Source organism: Poromitra crassiceps, assembly GCF_964638095.1.
Source record: "Poromitra crassiceps genome assembly, chromosome: 1".
Classification (NCBI taxonomy): Eukaryota; Metazoa; Chordata; class Actinopteri; order Beryciformes; family Melamphaidae; genus Poromitra; species Poromitra crassiceps.
Window position 1 is genome coordinate 53,329,750 of NC_139623.1, and position 21,222 is coordinate 53,350,971.

Genomic DNA, 21,222 nt, shown 5'->3' on the forward strand with positions numbered 1-21,222 from the left:
CCAATCCCCGCAAACTCTTTTCCACCTTCTCTACCCTACTAAATCCTCCTCCCCCACCCCCCCCCTTCCTCCCTCTCTGCCGACGACTTCTCATCATTCTTCATTAAAAAAGTAGCTGACATCAGTTCTTCCTTCCCCCCTCCAGTCATTCATACCACTCCTTGTTCTGACCCAAACCCACTGCCTCCTACTTCCGTTATCTCTTCCTTCTCTCCTCTCTCACCGGTAGAAGTCCTTAAAATCATAACATCAAATCGTGCCACCTCCTGCCCCCTAGATCCCATCCCTTCCCCTCTCCTCCAGTCCATCTCCCCTGACATTTCTCTTTTTCTCACTTCCCTTATCAACTCCTCCCTGTCCTCTGGTGTCTTTCCCCCTGCCCTAAAATCAGCTATAATAAAACCACTCCTTAAGAAACCATCCCTCGATCCCACTGTCATTAATAATTACCGTCCCGTCTCCCTCCTGTCTTTTATTTCAAAAACTCTTGAAAGAACTGTATCTAGTCAACTCTCTTCCCACCTCACCCGAAATAATCTTTCCGACCCCCATCAATCTGGCTTCAAACCGGCACATTCCACAGAAACCGCCCTCCTCTCTGTCACCGAAGCCCTTCACTCCGCCAAATCTTCATCACTTTCTTCAGTACTCATCCTTCTCGATCTCTCCGCAGCATTCGATACAGTCAACCATCAAATCCTCCTATCCACCCTCTCCGACCTGGGAATCACTGGCACTGCACTATCCTGGTTTTCCTCCTACCTGTCTGACCGCACATTCCAAGTCCTCTGGCGAGAAACTCTTTCACAGCCCTGCACTCTCACCACCGGTGTCCCCCAAGGTTCAGTCTTAGGTCCATTTCTCTTCCTTCTTTACATGCACTCCCTTGGCCATATAATTTCATCCCACGGTTTCACCTATCACTCCTACGCCGATGACACCCAGCTTTACATTTCATTTCCCCCCTCTGACACACATATCAAATCACGCATCTCCTCCTGCCTCAGAGACATCTGTGAGTGGATGTCTGCTCACCATCTGAAACTCAACCTCTCTAAAACTGAACTCCTCCTCATCCCCAGTAAAGACTGCCCTCTGACCGATCTTTCCATCTCCATCAATAACACCACTGTAGCCCCTTCCTCATCTGCCAAGAACCTTGGAGTAATAATTGATAACCATCTTTCCTTCTCCAATTTCATTGCAGCAACGGCACGTTCCTGTAGGTTCTCCCTCTATAATATTCGTAAAATTCGCCCATTTTTAACATTAGCCGCAACACAACTCCTCGTCCAAGCACTTATCATATCCCGCCTTGATTACTGTAATGTCCTCCTCGCCGGTCTCCCTGCCTCCGCTACTCATCCCCTTCAACTAATCCAGAACGCTGCAGCCCGCCTGATCTTTAATCAACCAAAATTCTCCCATGTCACTCCCCTTTTCCGTGACCTTCATTGGCTACCCATCTCAGCACGCATCAAATTCAAGACATTAGTACTGACCTTCAAGGCAGTTCACTCTACAGCTCCTCCATATCTACAATCCATGATCAAATTCCAAACCCCCCACCGTTACCTCCGCCCCTCCACCAGTGCAGGCCGTCTCGCCCCTCCGCCGCTCCATGGACCATATCACTGCACTTCACGACTGTTTACACACCTCGCACCAAAATGGTGGAACGAACTCCCCCCCGCAATCAGAACCACAGAAACACTACCCTCTTTCCGCAAAAAACTAAAAACACATCTTTTTATATCCCATCTGACTCCCCCCTGACTGACTTTCCTCAGGCACCACCTTTTCTTTGTTTTTAAACAATGGATTATTGGACTTGACAATTTGTCTCACCTGACTATAGCATGAATCATTTAATTAATTTATTATTGCTGTCTATTCATATTATTATTGCTGTTTATTATTATTGTTTATGCTGTCTGTTTGTTGCTGGTTTGTACTGTTTTTCTATCAGTTTTTTATTGCTGTACTGTACATAATTTCTGTACGTCGCTTTGGATAAAAGCGTCTGCTAAATGCCAATAAAGTAAAGTAAAGTAAAGTACTGCCTTTATGATCTCTGTTACAGTCAAAATAACATAAATTCACACATTACAACGTCCTATTTCTCCACCGGCACTTTGACTTTCTCCATATTTACTGTTGCTATGGGAAACGGCCAACGTCTCTGATCAGTTGATCAGTTCAGTCAGCAAACAGACCGAAACAGTCTATTCAAAAATTAACCGTCTCTTCAATTCTGTTGAGATGACAGAAACACAGTCAGCTGTTCACAGAACTGACCACCCCCAGAGCTGACCACCCCCAAGATGGCCGCCAGAGGGGGGTTATGGGGCATTACTTTTGTATTGGGAAATAGGAATATCGCACTTGAGTGGCATCACACCGAGTTGAAACCAGCCAGTGTTAGCTCTAGCCAGGTTAGCCAGTGTTAGCAATAACAGTTGATAACACATTTTGCTGTATTTTGCACATACAAACACTGTAGGAACATGTCCACAGATAGAAGTTAGACAGTACTGTGTGTATAGCCCCTTTTAGACTGGCCAAAAATCCCACTAATAGCCACAAACTAGTGGGCATTTTCTTCAGTCTAAAAGTTTCCAAGCCGGGCCGTTTAGCTGATAGGTGGGTTTTTACGCGACGGCTCTGCACGCCATGGCGATATAAATCTTGGCGGTGTTCCAACGCGTGATTTTACGACCCTGCTTCTCCTCCTCCTGAGTTGCCGCCACTTTTCCAGCATGAGTCAGTGAGATTCAGTGATTCCCACATGCTGAAATTTTACTTTTTTAACAGTTAATTACTTTACATTGATGGAATATGCCGACAGAACAAAGCATCTCTCTCTCATGCTGCATGCATGAGCGCCAGGCGCATAGACTGCGTCAAGTCAGCCAGAATGTATAAGTAGGCCATCCGCTTTAGGTCTTTCAAAATAAAACCCTTGTAACGTTAACAATTCATTTTAATTTGGAGTATTATGCTTTACAGCCGCAGGTTCACTATTACGTCATCTTACCATCAAAACAAGTATTTTGATACGATGTTTGCTGCTTCATTTGTTGAAACACCTTTTTCTCCTCCAACGTGCATCATATTTACTTGTTTAAATGACATTAGTTTGAAATTTTTACCCGGAAGTTTCCATTTTGTTTTGGCTGGCCTGACGCTGGCCCTGTGCAGCCATCTGAGAAGGGAGAAGGGAGGGGGAACAGACAGCCTGCAGACATGCTGAAACTTACGGGGTTGAGAGAGTGCGAAGTTTAAAAGTTTAAAAGGCGATGCTGCTGCTGCTGCTACCCCCTGCTGCTTTCCTGAGTAACAAAAACACGTGTACTAGTGGGACTTTTGATGTCAAAAATGTATAACTGATTTAATGAGACCCAAATAAGAAAGAAGTGCTAATAAAAAGTATTTACTACAACTTTCACTACTGTTGAAGTGCAGAGCTGCCATCTTGGATTTTGAGGTCGGAACTGGTGAGGCTTCCCCGAGATCGGGGTAGGACATCCGAGGGTAGGTGACGCCACAGGGGGCGTTCCTGACATTTCAACCCAGAGATTCCTAGTTCCCAGTACATATGGAATGGGGCATTAGATCATCTTACCTGCTGGTTAGATCTGCCTGTAAGCTGGAGACTCAGGTACGGATCGTCCAGCAGAGAGTTGAATAAAGAGTCCTGAAAAAAGAAAGAGAGACAGACAGAGAGAGAGAGAGAGAGAGAGAGAGAGAGAGACAGCTGCTTTAACTGTCTTAGTTACACAGCATCACAATGGATACTATAATAAGCTAATCTTTCAGTCCAAATATAAAAAGTTCAAGAAGGAGAGTCTCTGACAGAACGATTAGATTAGCAGGATGACAACATGAGCTGCCTCACAAATCATCTCATTAACTGAGAAGCCTCCACAGAAAACATTGACATTGACGTGATGGCAATCTGCAAGTCTCTCTCTGTAGTCGGGTCACTGTAGGTCAGCGGATCTGAACTTTATAACCATTTTTCTTCTATTCTTAACCTAAGCCAGTCCATATTAGAGCCACAGACTCTATTGTTAGATATGATTTTGTCCAGCATTCTATGACAGTAGGTAGACATAACAGAGAAACTATGATCAAAGCAGTCATTCTACATTGTCTATTTGTGATAACTTCCTGTAAATGAAATATTGCTGAAGTGTAACAATTTATCAGTTTACTGGGGACCCTCTGGAACCCTCCCAAGGACTCCTGTGGCCCCCGGGACCCCATGTTGAGAACCACTGCTCTCGGTTACAGGCTCAGGCCATGTTTAGACGACAACAGTCTCTGCATAAAACCACTGCTCTCTGTTACAGACTCAGGCCATGTTTAGACGACAACAGTCTCTGCATAAAACCACTGCTCTCTGTTACAGACTCAGGGCATGTTTAGACGACAACAGTCTCTGCATAAAACCACTGCTCTCTGTTACAGGCTCAGGCCATGTTTAGACCACAACAGTCTCTGCATAAAACCACTGCTCTCTGTTACAGACTCAGGCCATGTTTAGACCACAAGTCTCTGCATAAAACCACTGCTCTCTGTTACAGGCTCAGGCCATGTTTAGACCACAACAGTCTCTGCATAAAACCACTGCTCTCTGTTACAGACTCAGGCCATGTTTAGACGACAACAGTCTCTGCATAAAACCACTGCTCTCTGTTACAGACTCAGGCCATGTTTAGACCACAAGTCTCTGCATAAAACCACTGCTCTCTGTTACAGGCTCAGGCCATGTTTAGACCACAAGTCTCTGCATAAAACCACTGCTCTCTGTTACAGGCTCAGGCCATGTTTAGACCACAAGTCTCTGCATAAAACCACTGCTCTCTGTTACAGGCTCAGGCCATGTTTAGACCACAACAGTCTCTGCATAAAACCACTGCTCTCTGTTACAGACTCAGGCCATGTTTAGACCACAAGTCTCTGCATAAAACCACTGCTCTCTGTTACAGGCTCAGGCCATGTTTAGACCACAACAGTCTCTGCATAAAACCACTGCTCTCTGTTACAGGCTCAGGCCATGTTTAGACCACAACAGTCTCTGCATAAAACCACTGCTCTCTGTTACAGACTCAGGCCATGTTTAGACCACAACAGTCTCTGCATAAAACCACTGCTCTCTGTTACAGGCTCAGGCCATGTTTAGACCACAACAGTCTCTGCATAAAACCACTGCTCTCTGTTACAGACTCAGGCCATGTTTAGACCACAAGTCTCTGCATAAAACCACTGCTCTCTGTTACAGGCTCAGGCCATGTTTAGACCACAACAGTCTCTGCATAAAACGGCAAACTGGCGTTGCGTTCTCACCTTTTATTTCGTGTTTATACACAGCGTTTGTGATAACAATTTGCGTGCAGACCATTGCAGACTGAAGGCGCAAAAATCTCAGAGCAGCGCCAAGTGAGCCAGAATAACATTGAAACTTCTGGTTAAAACGTTCACAATAATGGCAATTAAATAAACAAATAACCTTATTGATGCATGTTGCAACATTTTTGTGTGTGTGATCTGAAATACACAGAAGACATATAGAACACAGACAACTAAAAGTCAATTTTAACATGTAGTGAGTCGACGACCCGGATTTTTATTTATTTATTTCTGTTCCTGAAGCCTTTAAAACGGCTCTGGTTCAACCTCTTTAAAAAAAGCCTTCTCTTGATTCTTCTGATTTTAATAATTTTAGGCCTATTTCTAAACTCCCATTTTTAGCTAAAGTTTTAGAAAAGGCAGTAGCAGATCAACTAATTGCTTTTATCCATGACAACGATCTGTTCGAGAAATTTCAGTCCGGTTTTAGAAAAAACCATAGCACTGAAACTGCTCTTCTCAGGGTCATGAATTACTTATTGCTATCCGCTGACTCTGGCCACAAATCAATCCTTGTTCTCCTGGACCTAAGTGCAGCATTTGATACCGTCGACCATGACATCCTCTTGGACCGTCTTGAGAACTGGGTCGGTATTAGTGGCACTGCTCTAAATTGGTGCAGATCCTACCTGAAAGACAGATGTTTTAGTGTGGGTATTGCTGATTTTAGATCCACTTCTAAGCTTGTGCACTGCGGGGTGCCCCAAGGCTCGGTACTTGGACCAATCTTTTTTGCAGTTTATATGCTCCCGCTGGGTCTCCTTATTCGCAGACACAATATCAGTTTCCATTTTTATGCTGATGACACTCAGATATATCTTAATGTTGACCCTGTAAACTCTAATTTTAATACCAACCTTCTAAACTGCTTACATGACATCCAAAAGTGGATGTCACAAAATTTCCTGCAGTTAAATGCAGACAAGACAGAGGTTTTAATCATTGGGCAAGACAGCACAAACAGCATAATTTCCGACAGTCTTGGCTCACTTTCTAATTCAATCACATCCCACTGTAGAAATTTTGGTGTCATTTTTGACCAGAACCTCAGCCTAGACAAACATGTCAATTCAATGGTAAAATCCTGTTTTTATCACCTCAGAAACATCTAAAAAATCAGCTCATTTCTGTCTCCCAAAAACCTGGAAACAGTTATTCATGCCTTCATTACCAGTCGATTGGACTACTGCAATTCCCTGCTCTCTGGCATCAATAAAAAATCCCTCTCCCGCCTCCAGCTCATCCAAAACTCAGCCGCCAGGATTTTAACTCGGACCAGGAAACGAGACCACATTTCACCAGTCCTGGCCACTTTACACTGGCTACCTGTTGCTTTTAGAATTGATTTTAAGATTTTATTGATTGCCTATAAAGCCCAGAGAGGACTTGCCCCAAGCTATTTATCCGAGCTTTTAGTGACCTATGCCCCCTCCCGCCCCCTGAGATCATCAGATGCGGCAACACTTGTTGTTCTGAGGTCTAGACTGATACAAAAAGGGGAAAGAGCTTTTGCGGTCAAGGCTCCCAGACTCTGGAATGACTTGCCTGAGGAGATCAGGGCCGCAAACTCTGTCTCATCTTTTAAATCACTGTTAAGAACCCACCTGTTTAAAACCGCTTTTCGGTGATTTTAGGTCATTTTATTTTCTGTTCTTAATGTGATTCATTTTTGTTTTTAAAATGGTCATTTATGTGGTTTTTATCCTGTTTTATTCATTGTGCATTTTAAATTGTCTTGCCTGTTTTTATTGTAAAGCACTTTGTAACTGTGTTTTGAAAAGTGCTATATAAATAAAGTTTATTATTATTATTATTATTATATATTACCCAGTTATAATTACGGCTTTTATTTTGAAGATAAAAATGCTTAGCTTCTTCTATTCTGTCTATTTCTAACGGGCTTGATTTAGCTTTGTAGGCTTACACTTTTAATGAATTTTCCACGCGATAGAGTGACACAGAAGTCACAAATGGTAATAAACTGCTCCAGATTGGATTACCGAATAAAAACCCACTAAAACAACATAAAAAAGACATGTTTTCTTGCAGCACAATTGGGACTTCACTTGAGGAAATGCATCGCGGTGAGTTGTCTTCAATTATTCAATGCGGGAGACAGTGATTAATAGGCTATGTGTAGCGGGCACTTAACGCAGATTATGTGTTTTTAGCAAATTGTTATCACGTTTGTTTAATGTCAATGCGACTCATTGTACCTGTGCCATAAGGCTGTATAGTATTGGGCTAGTTTATGCTCCTGCCTACTAGGGGTGGGGGAAAAAATCGATTCACCTAAGTATCGCGATTTTTAATGTCACGATTTTTTGGATCGATCTTTTATTCCAGAATCGATAATCGCAAATTAATTTTTTTTTTTTTTTTTTTGGTGCTTGCAGTCAGGCCACTCACTGAACAGCAGGCCAGGCGCCACCTACTGGTTTACTAGTGGTTTTATTACTTTATTAGTTAGTCTGAAGTAATAATTACACTTCAGGGTTAAAGTGGGTGCATCTCATTGTAAAATGGGACTTCAAACGGCCCAAATCTGGCTTCAAACGGCCCAAATTTCACGCGCGTTGGCCCATATCGGCCTGGCCTGCTTGGTATCTAATGCCCGGCCTGAATTATGATCCCAGTCCGCCCCTGTTTTTAACTATATCGCCCAGCCCTACTCATGATATATAATATACAGTCTCTAGTGTATGATTCAACTTTTCCCATGTTCTAATCTAGTGTAAAAAAGCAAACAAACTGAAAAAATAAAAGAAAAAAATAAACAAAAATCGCAATAAATCGTAATATCGAATCGCAATAATCGTAGAATCGCAATACTTAAGAATCGCAATATAAATCGAATCGGCACCCAAGAATCGTGATAGTATCGAATCGGGAGATAAGTGAATCGCCACAGCCCTACTGCCTACCATTGTCTTCCATGGTGAAGGGGGGCTGCATCACCTGAATTGCGTTTCTCCACTTTACACGGCAACAGTAAGGGGCAGCGTTATCAAGAATTTCACTCTGGGGCCTGTTTTCACTTTTTTGCGTTTTCATGCTCCAAGAACTCCGTTCCCGTGTAAAAGGAAGCCACTAACGCTAAAAAAAGTTTGCCGTTTTATGCAGGGAGTCTTGCCATGTAAACAGGGCCCAGACTGTCAGTGTCTGAACTGCAGGGAGCTTAAAGGTGCTATAAGTGATTTATTTTGTTAAAATATAGAAATATAGCTCTACATTCTGACAGCCATCACTGATATAGTGTGTTTGGTCAGTAACGTCAGTAACCACTCTGTAACCGCTCTGCAGTAAACAGAAAATAAGTTTGTGGAATCCTCTCTCTTGATTGGATAAAAGTGGGATGGAATCCTCTCCCCTGATTGGATAAAAGTGGGATTGGATCCCAGATTTTTTTCCCTTCTGTATTCACCTTATTCTTTGCCCACACATGGACGCTTCCGCATTACGTCATTTCGTAATAGTATTTCCGTTTTGACTTGCCAAAAACCCCGCAGGCAAAATGGCCGCGCACACTCCGCTCCTAAAGTGGCAAAATTACTCCCCCATAAACTAACATATCTTGGCCAATACGTATGTAACATACAAAATAGAACAACCCGTAATATCTTAATTTTATGTAGAATGCAGAGGACATGTAACTGTTTAGTTAAACTTGCATTCCAGGAATATTGTGCTCTAAAGATGACGTTAGTGGAGTCGAGGCAGTTGCGTCCTGAAACCCACATAGGTTGCGTGCGATTCGAGGCGTAACCTATGTGCGTTTTAGCGTAACCTATGTGCGATTCGAAATAACGCATCCGAGATACAAACGTTATGAATATAGCCACGTTATAAACAACAAACTAACGCTGGTGATCCGTATGGAAACAGTGTTACTCGAAATGGTTAAAGGTTATATCAATTTGGTCATTCAGTGGCATTTTACTGCCATATAACATAACTACTGTAACTAGTGGCTAATATTAGCCACAGAAGGCAACTAGCGCTGAACCGGAAGAACAAATACGTTTGCGTTGAACGCGGAAGAGAGAAAAAGTGGGCGTGGTGAATAAGGTGAATACTGTAGGGCGGAGGACCCATGTTATACTGACCAAACACTCTATATCAGTGATGGCTGTTGGAAAGTAGGACTATTTAACACTTTTTTCAATTTTTTTAAATACCATTTACAACACCTTTAACTCATTCTCTGCCAAAGACGTACCCGGACGTACTTTTAACAATGGCGTTCTGTGCCAAAGACGTACTCGGACGTACTTTCATGTTTTGGCTGTTTACATCAGACACTTTCCCAGCCTGTGACATTGTTTCAGGTCAAACTGATAAAAGGAACCCGCTAGTTTAGTATTTATGGGTGGAGCCTGTGGTCGAAACAGAGTCCGACCCAGAGTTCTCGGATATGGCGATGATGGCGAGGAAGACGCCGGCGTTTTTGTTGTTGCTCCACGACGGAGCGCCATGGCGACGAAGGCTCCCCTTCACAGCGTTCTGATCCGTCTGACACAGATGAATCGGAGGAGGAGAAATGGGTGCCACTTGGAGAGAGTGATGACGATGGTAAAAAGTAGCCTATTTTTTGTATCGCGTTTGAGATGAAATGATCACACACACAACATTCAAGTATAATTGTCACGCATTGTTTATAACTTATGCCGCCGGCATGACTCGCTTCACGTTTCCTCTTGCCAGCTCTCCCTCTCAAGGGAGAGCTCTGTCACACTCAAGGGAGGATGAATCACATGGATACGTCAAACGCGCCAAACCGCGTCACACACCCGTCCCCAGCAACCAAGGCGAAACATGTGTCACATAAACATTTCAAAGTTTACAGCACTAACGTAGCTATTGTGTGATCTTCTGTGCTAACGTTAGTTATGAGAGGTAACGTGACAGCAGGTAACGTTACAGCACTCGTTATTCCTGTGTGTGTGTGTGTGTGTGTGTGTGTGTGTGTGTGTGAAAGAGAGAGAGAGAGAGAGTGTGTGAGTGTGACCACATAAGGGTTCGTTCCATTTGTTTATGCTTTTATCAAGCTAAGCTAAAAATCCACATGGCAACTGTAAAAGTAAATTATTTATTTGATTTTGTGCACATATTTATCATACTTTGATAAATACTGCGGCCAAGCCTCATCTGTCAAGAAACCCCAGGGGCCAGACTCTCTCTCTCTCTCTCTGTAGCCGCTCACTGGGCGGGATGGACCGACACAGCTCCCTCAAATACATTCTCTTATTTTTTATTTATTTATTTGGGAAAACAAATACTGTATAATGTGTCTGATGTGTCACTGAGGCAAAAAATAAAAGGCTCAAAAGAGAGTTCTGCTTGAAACGGTGTCCTTCACTAAAAACCTCTTTTTCTCCTATTTCTGTTACAAAGGAGGGCATTTTTAGTGAAAACAAGCTAACTTCCACTGCTTGTAACTAAACAAGGAAACATGGTCGAGTTTCAGTTTTTTACAAGGGGTAAGAAGAGAGTCTCTGCTTTATTGTGAGATATGTTGTGTAATTTTATTCCTAGCACAGAATATTCTGTGGGTCCTGGAAGATCAGGAAATATGCTCAAAATCCTGGCACTGGGAGCACACAGACCGAAATGACCCTGGCAGAGAATGAGTTAAAGACATGTTTTCCTCCTAAACACTCAGTCGGTACGTCTTTGTTTTGTTTTTCTGGGTTCAGGCCTCTAGGACTGACCTCTATTGCTTTTGTTTTCTTATCTGATCCGGCAGATTTGGTGTATTGGTTTCAAATCGCCTCCACCACTCAGGCAACAAACATTTGCTAGATCGGCCACATGATGGCGCTTCAAGATGCAACTTTATGTTTTGGCCAAGAACTCCTGAACCATAAGGTGTAGCGATTCTCAACCTTTTTCATATCAAGTGCCACAAATGTACTAATGTAGGGCCACAGACCATTTGATGAGATTGTGTCTCTCTGACCCAAATTTGAGAATATTTGTTATTGTGAGACATGATTTAGTCCAGAACTCCATGACTGTCTGTACTGTATAACAGATAAACTATGATCAAAACATAAACACGTCATTCTTCTACATTCTCTAATAATGTTCACGTCTTGTAAATGAAATAATGCTGAAGTTTAACAATTTGATGGTGACCCCCTGGAAGCCCGAGGTCGGCCAACAAAGGCTTAAAATGAAGCTTTCATTATGCCCAAATGCTCGATGCTTACATAAATAAAACTATAGAGACAGTCCGCATGTCTGGGAACGGCCACATAATGTTAAACGGCTGGCGCGCGAGTGGGGTAAAACCGCCCATATATCTCATGGGCTGACTCACCAAAAGACGGTGCTGCGGCTCTAAACTACATGTTTGGGGGTTCTAGAGTAGAACACAAGACGTCTGCTCAGATGTGCGTTTACTGCGGTGGTTAAATCCCCGATCGTGTCTGCCTGGGCTGGGCTATCAGCTAAATTCTAACTTTGCTGAATGGATAGAATGGGGGAATTTACCCCACCCTGACCCCCGCCCCCCAGGCTAACCCAACGTCTATTGTGGGCGTTCCTAGAGCCTGTATGGGCGTTCCCAGACATGCGGACTGTCTCTATGGCATGTTTTACATAAATTAAGTTGAAGTAGTTTTCTCATTTTGACCAGTGAATGTGTACATTTTGAAAAGCGTTGTATTTATGTCTGCATCTGCCAGTGGGCCATCAGGATAAGAGTAGGCATAATAATTAATTAAGTTAATTCCACTACAGGAGAGACTTGATCTTCTCTGAAATCAGGTGGCGGTGTGCATAAATCAGTATCGGTATATCGGGTATTCGCAAAAAAATTAATATCGATTCGTCCATCCCTAGAATCAAATAATTGTATATGTGCTAATTTAATTTAACTTTATTCTAATTATATTTTGTTCATTAGTGAGAGGGTTTTTATTTTATTTTTTATTTTTAGTCTTCTTGTTTCGTTACTCAGTCCAAAAAAAGGATCACGTTTTTATGACGACTACTACGCTATTGTTTTCGATATCATGTTTTCCAATAATAATAAAAATGTATGGAAAAAATTTATGAAATAAAGCCACTTGCACCATGGTTACACAGCAACAAAACAGACAGAGATAGTAGCCAAGACATCATCTCACGCTGACAGAACTGTGACAGAGCCACCTCCTCATTCATCAGCCCAAGCTTCCGATCAGACTCAGGTTTTGCTGACAAAAGGAAAGCCTGTGGGCTGATCTCGCCATCAAAGTGACTCGTGTTGATCCTCGACGGCAAAACGCAGCTTTGATCCACATCCCCGAGGAGGCAACCCGAGTAGAGAGGAGGCATCCGGGGTATCGCAGAGGTCTGTTACCACAGCGAGCGAGGGAGCACACGATCCAATGTCACAGACTCAGGACCAGACAATGACTTCTAGTCGGCACAGTCCAGAAATAGACACAGGTATTGTCTCTGTGTCATACGGCCTCAGCATGACATCACACTGTAACAACAACACCTGCACCACAGTGCTGAGTCTAAACCTGCACTCCAGCCTGCCTGCACCACAGTGCTGAGTCTAAACCTGCACTCCAGCCTGCCTGCACCACAGTGCTGAGTCTAAACCTGCACTCCAGCCTGCCTGCACCACAGTGCTGAGTCTAAACCTGCACTCCAGCCTGCCTGCACCACAGTGCTGAGTCTAAACCTGCACTCCAGCCTGCCTGCACCACAGTGCTGAGTCTAAACCTGCACTCCAGCCTGCCTGCACCACAGTGCTGAGTCTAAACCTGCACTCCAGCCTGCCTGCACCACAGTGCTGAGTCTAAACCTGCACTCCAGCCTCCCTGCACCACAGTGCTGAGTCTAAAGTATGAATGAAGACTGATGATAAAACAGCATGCCTGCTAGGGGTGCTCCAAAAAATCGATTCTGAAAGGATTGCGATTCTTAATGCCACGATTCCTGGATCGATTCCAAACTCCCAAGAATCGATTCTTAACTCATTAAGTGCCAGCCACTTTTGGAGAACGGACGCTCCCAGTGCCAGAGTTTCAGAGCGTTTTCAGTGATTTCTCGAGGCCCACAGAATATTGTGTGATATTACTATGTAAACACCGAACACGCACAAAGAACGAGGAGACTCTATTGTATCATCAGCAAACAAAAGTTTATTGATACCATTTTCCGTTCTTTAGTTATCAGCCGGAGAAGATAGGTTGTTTTGAGCAAAAAGAGACGTTTCAAATTAGAAGCTGAGATATTCAGCCTTTTGTGAAATGAAGCATTTCAAGCACATTCACTGACTCTGAAGCTAATATTTTCTGATGTGACACCTCAAAAATAATGTCCTTCAATAAAACAGTGAAAACAAAGGAATTTTGTTTGGCCAAATAATATTTTTTAGCTGCAACCAGCAGCGCTGGCCCCTGCGTGCGCAGACCCTACACCTTCTTGCTGGTCTTGATTTACTGCTGGTGGGCATCAGATATTCTAGCTTGTTTGCCTGTCTCAGTCCATCGAGCCTGCTGTCTGGGTCTGTGTTTACTGTCAATGGTTGTATGCTGCCCTGCGTGCCCCACCCCCCTCCTCCTCCTCCTCCGTGGGAGTGTCTCTGGTGGCTCTGCTGCGTTTGCTCTGTGTTTGCTCTGCACTGAAAAGTGCGCTGCACCCCGCTTTTTCACAGCGTGTCGCCGGCTCCCAGCTGAGAATAATGTAACTTTTCAAAAAGACGCTGGTGTCGGCAACTAAATCATATGGAGGGGCTATCGCAGCGGAGACGGAGGGGCTCAATTGTGGCAGCAGATTGACTGCTGTTCACAGGCACAGCTAACGTTATGCTTCATGCATATCGATGCATACCGATGCCGTTTCCGTTTCCATAACGACTTCTTCTCTGTTTTTTACTCAACTTTCTCTAATCTGGAGAGCACTGTCGCCACCTAATGGGTCGGTAAAATAGGTTATACACATTCAACATGCCCCAAAATTTTACAGGAGATGGATCTGGCTTTGATCCACGTCCCACCATCAAAAAACGCAATTGACGACAATCGTCGTCATTGGCACTCTACGTTAGTATTCGAATTGACGACGATTGTCGTCATTGGCACTCAATGAGTTAAAATCGTAAAAAAAAAAAAAAAAAAAAGATTACAGTGCATCTGAACGCAACATGCAAGATACCGGCTGAATAAGTGTCCAAATGTTCATGTAATTTGTGTACTGTACTGCCACGGTGCCACCACCTCTTGCACTTAAGAACTCTGGTTAATGTATTCCCAACAAAATCTATAAATCCTTCTCAAAGTCTACAGATCCCCCCCAGCCTATAAATCCATCTTATCTGAAGAACATAAAGGGGGAATTCCCCCCTAGTTTGCAAAATGAATTTAGGCCCTGACATCTCCCACGACAGAGGTCTTGAGGCTCTTGAGTATTATCTAAAAGATCGCACTGAGGAAACTCTTCCTCCCAGCACATTCATTTGTGAGCTGGCGGCCTTGGTTCTTAAACTGAATTTTTTCTCCTTCAATGGGGATTTTATTCTACAGTGTAAAGGTACAGCGATGGGCTCTACCTTTGCCCCGGAATATGCTAATTTGTATGTGGTTTTTTTTAACATAGTTTTGTTTTTGACACTAACAGAAACCCCTTTTCTCACAAAATCCTCAAATGGTTTAGATATCTTGAAGATGTCTTTTGCATTTTCCAAGGGACCAGTAATGAGCTGACTGACTTTGTTAACCTTCTCAATAGTGTGAATCCTGACCTCAAATTTTCAGTGAATTGTGACCATAAACGTGTGTCATTCACAAAGCTGCTGCCATGAAAAAACGTTTTCTGGACAGAGGCTACACAGTACACTGTGTGGATGAGGCTTTCCAGGTTGCTCTTTCAAAACCCCGCTCTGATCTTCTAAAGAAAAGTGTTAAAAAAGACATAAACTTTTCTGTTTCTTGTATTTGTACGTATACTCCTCAGACTCATATCCTTAAGAACACCATTCTAAAACACTGGCCTATTTTGACCTCTGACCCAGCAGTGGCTCAGCATTTTAAAGATCCTCCTCTTTTTGTCCACAGAAGAGGTCCAAACCTGCGAAACAAGCTGGTGCGAGCTAATATTAAGACGAGCCCAAAACAGACTCTTCTAGCCCCACTGAATGATGGGAACTATCCATGTGGCCATTGTGCCCAGTGTCACAACACAGGGAGGACTCCAGTTTTTAGACATCCTAGATCAGGCAAAAGCTTCCCTGTCAAGGGCTTTATCACATGTAGTACAGAAAACGTCATCTATCTATTGAAATGTCCATGTGATAAAATTTATGTAGGTAAAACAACACGTATGCTGAAACAAAGGATTAGTGAACACAAGAGCTCCATCAGACGAAATTATATTAATTATCCTGTAGCTCGTCACTTTAATTTGTGTTCTCATCCTATTTCTTCTTTTCGTTTTCAGGGCATCGAACATATTGAACTGCCAAGAGGGGGAGATATAGATAGGAGATTATGCCAAAGAGAGCTCTTCTGGATTGATACCTTAAATGCTTTAGAACCCACTGGCCTTAACTCATTCTCTGCCAGGGTCATTTCGGTCTGTGTGCTCCCAGTGCCAGGATTTTGAGCATATTTCCTGATCTTCCAGGACCCACAGAATATTCTGTGCTAGGAATAAAATTACACAACATATCTCACAATAAAGCAGAGACTCTCTTCTTGCCCCTTGTAAAAAACTGAAACTCTCCCATGTTTCCTTGTTTAGTTACAAGCAGTGGAAGTTAGCTTGTTTTCACTAAAAATGCCCTCCTTTGGACAGAAATATGAGAAAAAGCGTTTTTTAGTGAAGGACACCGTTTCAAGCAGAACTCTCTTTTGAGCCTTTTATTTTTTGCCTCAGTGACACATCAGACATACAGTATACAGTATTTGTTTTCCCAAATAAATAAATAAAAAATAAAAAATAAGAGAATGTATTTTACAGTTGCCATGTGGATTTTTAGCTTAGCTTGATAAAAGCATAAACAAATGGAACGAACCCTTATGTGGTCACACTCACACACTCTCTCTCTCTCTCTCACACACACACACACACACACACACACACACACACACAGGAATAACGAGTGCTGTAACGTTACCTGCTGTCACGTTACCTCTCATAACTAACGTTAGCACAGAAGATCACACAATAGCTACGTTAGTGCTGTAAACTTTGAAATGTTTATGTGACACATGTTTCGCCTTGGTTGCTGGGGACGGGTGTGTGACGCGGTTTGACGCGTTTGACGTATCCATGTGATTCCCCCTCCCTTGAGTGTGAAGGAGCTGGCAAGAGGAAACGTGAAGCGAGTCATGCCGGCGGCATAAGTTATAAACAATGCGTGAAAATTATACTTGAATGTTGTGTGTGTGATCATTTCATCTCAAACGCGATACAAAAAATAGGCTACTTTTTACCATCGTCATCGCTCTCTCCAAGTGGCACTCATTTCTCCTCCTCCGATTCATCTGTGTCAGACCAGAACGCTGTGAAGGGGAGCCTTCGTCGCCATGGCGCTCCGTCGTGGAGCAATAACAAAAACGCTGGCGTCTTCCTCGCCATCGTCGCCATCCGAGAACTCTGGATCTGACTCTGTTTCGACCACAGGCTCCACCCATAAATACTAAACTAGCGGGTTCCTTTTATCAGTTTGACTTGAAACAATGTCACAGGCTGGGAAAGTGTCTGATGTAATGTAAACAGCCAAAACATGAAAGTACGTCCGAGTACGTCTTTGGCACAGAACGCCATTGTTAAAAGTACGTCCGGGTACGTCTTTGGCAGAGAATGAGTTAATGAGGATTTTGACATGAGTGTTATGCTGTAGATCAGGATGTTTCTTCTGTTCTTGTCTTGTTCACTAATTCTTTCTTTCTTGTGTAGAGTAGGAGGCCTGATAAATGACGGCTCCAACCTGAAATCCTTTCATAGCTCCCTGCTCTACTTTTGATATTTAGTTTTTTATCTTACTTTGATAAAAATTTAAGGTATTTTCTATACCTGTGATATTTGTTTTTTTTGTGGCACTTTACTGTAATATGCTTTATGATTGTTTCTTTGTTTTTCTGTATTCCCTGTGTTACACTTTTTTTCAGTTAGTCTGGTAGGTCCCTTCAGTGGGACTCACAGCCTGAGAACTACAAACACCAAAAACTACAATTCCCAGAAGGTGTTGCTTCTACCTGAGTGTGCACAGGTGTTCGGCATACTGCTGATGACCAGAGCAGGAGTCTTAACTCATTGAGTGCCATGGACGTCTTTCGACGTCCAATTAAATAGTGACGTAGAGTGCCACGGACGTCTTTCGACGTCCAATGCGTTTTTTGACGGTGGGACGTCGATCAAAGCCTTCCGCATTTCCTGTACAACTATTGTAGCTATTGGAGGTCTATAACCTATTTTACAGAACCCTTAGGTGGCGACAGTGCTCTCCAGGTTAACAGAAAGGCAGAGAAAAACAGAGAATAAGTCGTTGGGGAAACGGAAATCGCATCGCATCCGTATGCATCGATATGCATGAAGCGTTTTAACGTTAGATGTGCCCGCAGCAGCCAATCTGCTCCCACAATTGAGCTCCTCCATGTCCGCTGCGACAGCCCAGGCCATTCGCATGATCAGCCGTGGAGTTATTATTCTCAACTGGAAGCATAGGAGCCGGTGACAAGCACACGCGGAAGGCTGTAAAAAAGCTGAATGTCGCGCACCCTTCACAGTGCAGAGCAAATTCAGCAGAGAGCCACCTCCCATACAGGAGGAGTGTGCAGTTGAGGCGAGGCGGGGCGGGGGGGGGGGGGGGGGGGGGGGGGCACGCAGAGCAGCACACAACACTGACCCAGACAGACCCAGGCAGCAGGACAGGGTTGGCAAACGCAAGCCAGAATATCCGATGCCCACCAGCAGCAAATCAAGAAAGCAAAGAAGCTGCAACCAGCAGCGCACGCAGGGGCCAGCGCTGCTGGTTGCAGCTAAAAATATTATTCTGCCAAACAAAATTCCCTGGCCTTCACTGTTTTATTGAAGGAAATTATTTTTGAGGTGTGACTACATCAGAAAATTAGCTTCAGAGTCAGTGATGTGTTTGAAATGTTTAATTTCACAAAAGGGCCATTATCTCAGCTTCTAGAAAAAAACTGCTCTTTTTTGTTAAATCAAGCTATCTTCTCCGGCTGATAACTAAAGAACGGAAAATGATATCAATAAACCTGTTTTTGCTGATGATAGAAAAGAGTCTCATCGTTCTTTTTGCGTGTTCATTGTTTACATAGTAATATCACACAATATTCTGTGGGCCTCGAGAAATCACTGAAAAAAGCTCTGAAACTCTGGCACTGGGAGCGTCCGTTCTCCAAAAGTGGCTGGCACTCAATGAGTTAACCTGCCTGTCATTTGTGATCTGTATGCTCTGATGAAGGTCTTGTCGACCGAAAGCATATCATAATAAATGTGAAATCTGTACAGATTCAAGTGTGCGGAAATTCCTTTTATATTAGGCCCTGACTGTAATACAGAAGTTGAATTTGAAGTTCAGCATTAATACATTTGTCATTGTTTGTCTTATATTTACCTTTGTGTGTTATTGCAATATAAAACTACATAATTGAGAATCGATTTTAGATTCTGGAATCGAGAATCGTTGGAATCGAGAATCGTTGGAATTGAGAATCGATTCTGGAATCGGATCGTGACCCCAGGAATCGGAATCGGATCGGATCATGGCATAGCCGTACCGGAGCACCCCTAATTGTACCATTTGTATCATTTTCAGCCGCATAAGTGCCCTCTATGGGTTCAAACCTGCTTTTTTTTTGGCCCTCAAAAATGCCCAAAATGTGGTACAACCTGACGTCACGACGAACCAAAGACGATGACATTTCAAGATAGTAACTCCCCTACTCCCCTACTACCCTACTCCCCCTGTACCCTTTCCTTCTTTGGAAGTCTAGTTCTGTTTTCACCCACCAGGAGGCGCAAAAACACATAGTCCGTCAGTCTGAGGCAGAGGGTAACAGTTTATAGTGTTTAGACGTCAATAAACCATATCTGCTGTTAGTAGCCTATATGAGTGATTAATCTGATGTTAATTGGATTTGAGAATTTTTGTATTGTATTGTTTGTTGTATTGTGTTGAGTATAACGTACTGTAGGCTACCACACAATGGTCTTGTTGTTTACTCTGATGCCATGTCAATGAATAAAACGATTCAACCAACAGGCAAATACAGATCTGTTCAGCAGGGCTCATGGTCTCCCTGTACAATATAGAACGTTAACTATCAGTGACATTCCTGATACCATCCATTCCATGATCTTTAGTTGTAAACACATAACTTTCACAATAGTGAACAAGCACCCCCACTCATTCAGGGCAGGCTTAGTTTTATAACTTGTAGGCTACCTGCTGCTCCTGCACATCACAGCACAGGCTAAATGATGCAACATAAATATACATTATGTAAAGTCATGGCATAAATGTGTTTTTATTGAAAAAGTACATGTCAAGTAAGCTAAGTCTTGTTGGAGCGGACATCACAGTACAACCGTGTTACGGTTGTCACTTCACTGTTGTCACTTCACTGTTGCGACTTCACTGTTGTGACTTCACTATTGTGACTTCACTGTTGTCACTTCACTATTGTGACTTCACTGTTGTCACTTCACTATTGTGACTTCACTGTTGTCACTTCACTATTGTGACTTCACTGTTGTCACTTCACTGTTGTCACTTCACTGTTGTCACTTCACTATTGTGACTTCACTGTTGTCACTTCACTATTGTGACTTCACTGTTGTCACTTCACTATTGTGACTTCACTGTTGTCACTTCACTGTTGTCACTTCACTGTTGTCACTTCACTATTGTGACTTCACTGTTGTCACTTCACTATTGTGACTTCACTGTTGTCACTTCACTGTTGTCACTTCACTGTTGTCACTTCACTATTGTGACTTCACTGTTGTCACTTCACTGTTGTCACTTCACTGTTGTCACTTCACTATTGTGACTTCACTGTTGTCACTTCACTATTGTGACTTCACTGTTGTCACTTCACTATTGTGACTTCACTGTTGTCACTTCACTATTGCGACGGCGTTGCGGTTGTCAAACTTCCCACTTCACTATAACACGTTGTATTTGCGACGGCTATATATTAGGGGTGGGGGAAATAATCGACTCTTAGATGCATCGAGATGTGGACGTGGACGATTATGAATTGATTCACAAATGTCAATAAAATTCGAGCGAAAAGTCAGAACTAAACTGCGAGCGCCCGGACAGTTCACGGCGTGGCGCAGGCTGCCAGCCGCAAGCAAAACAAACACGTGAACATGGCAGAACATGAAATCAGACACACCGGCTGTAGTTGCTCTCAACCAGCCAACAATCGAGCAAGCAATGCTATCAAAGCATCCACCCAACTCAGAAAAGGCGAAACGAATCATAAAATCTATTGCAACTTTTATTGTCATGGATATACGTCTGTACTCAGTCGTTGAGAACCAGGGATGTTGCACACTTTGGAGCCGAAGTACAACGCCCCATCTCACCGTTTTTTTACCGACAGTGATGCCCAGACTGACTGTACAATGAGACCAAAGCCGAAGTTATGGACTCACTGAAGAAAGCGGGTAGGATATCTCTAACTTGTGATGTGTGGATCAGATCATCCATTGTTACTGCGCACTTCATTACTGAACACTGGCAGTGGCAGCTAGCATCTCATGGACTCCAAACAAGAGTGATGAGTGAGAGCCACACAAACAAGAGGGATGAGTAACTGGTGCAAA

The 21,222-nt window shown here is 43.2% G+C and overlaps 1 protein-coding gene across 1 annotated transcript in view; it reads right to left on the reverse strand.

Moving 5' to 3' along the window:
• Positions 1 to 21,222, reverse strand: part of LOC310788208 (CREB-regulated transcription coactivator 2) — a 132,756-nt gene that overhangs the window by 13,264 nt on the left and 98,270 nt on the right. Inside the window, exon 15 of the mRNA XM_083649745.1 lies at positions 3,626 to 3,697. Within this exon, the coding sequence (XP_083505871.1) occupies positions 3,626 to 3,697 (72 nt within the window). The remainder of the gene's footprint in view (positions 1 to 3,625; positions 3,698 to 21,222) is intronic.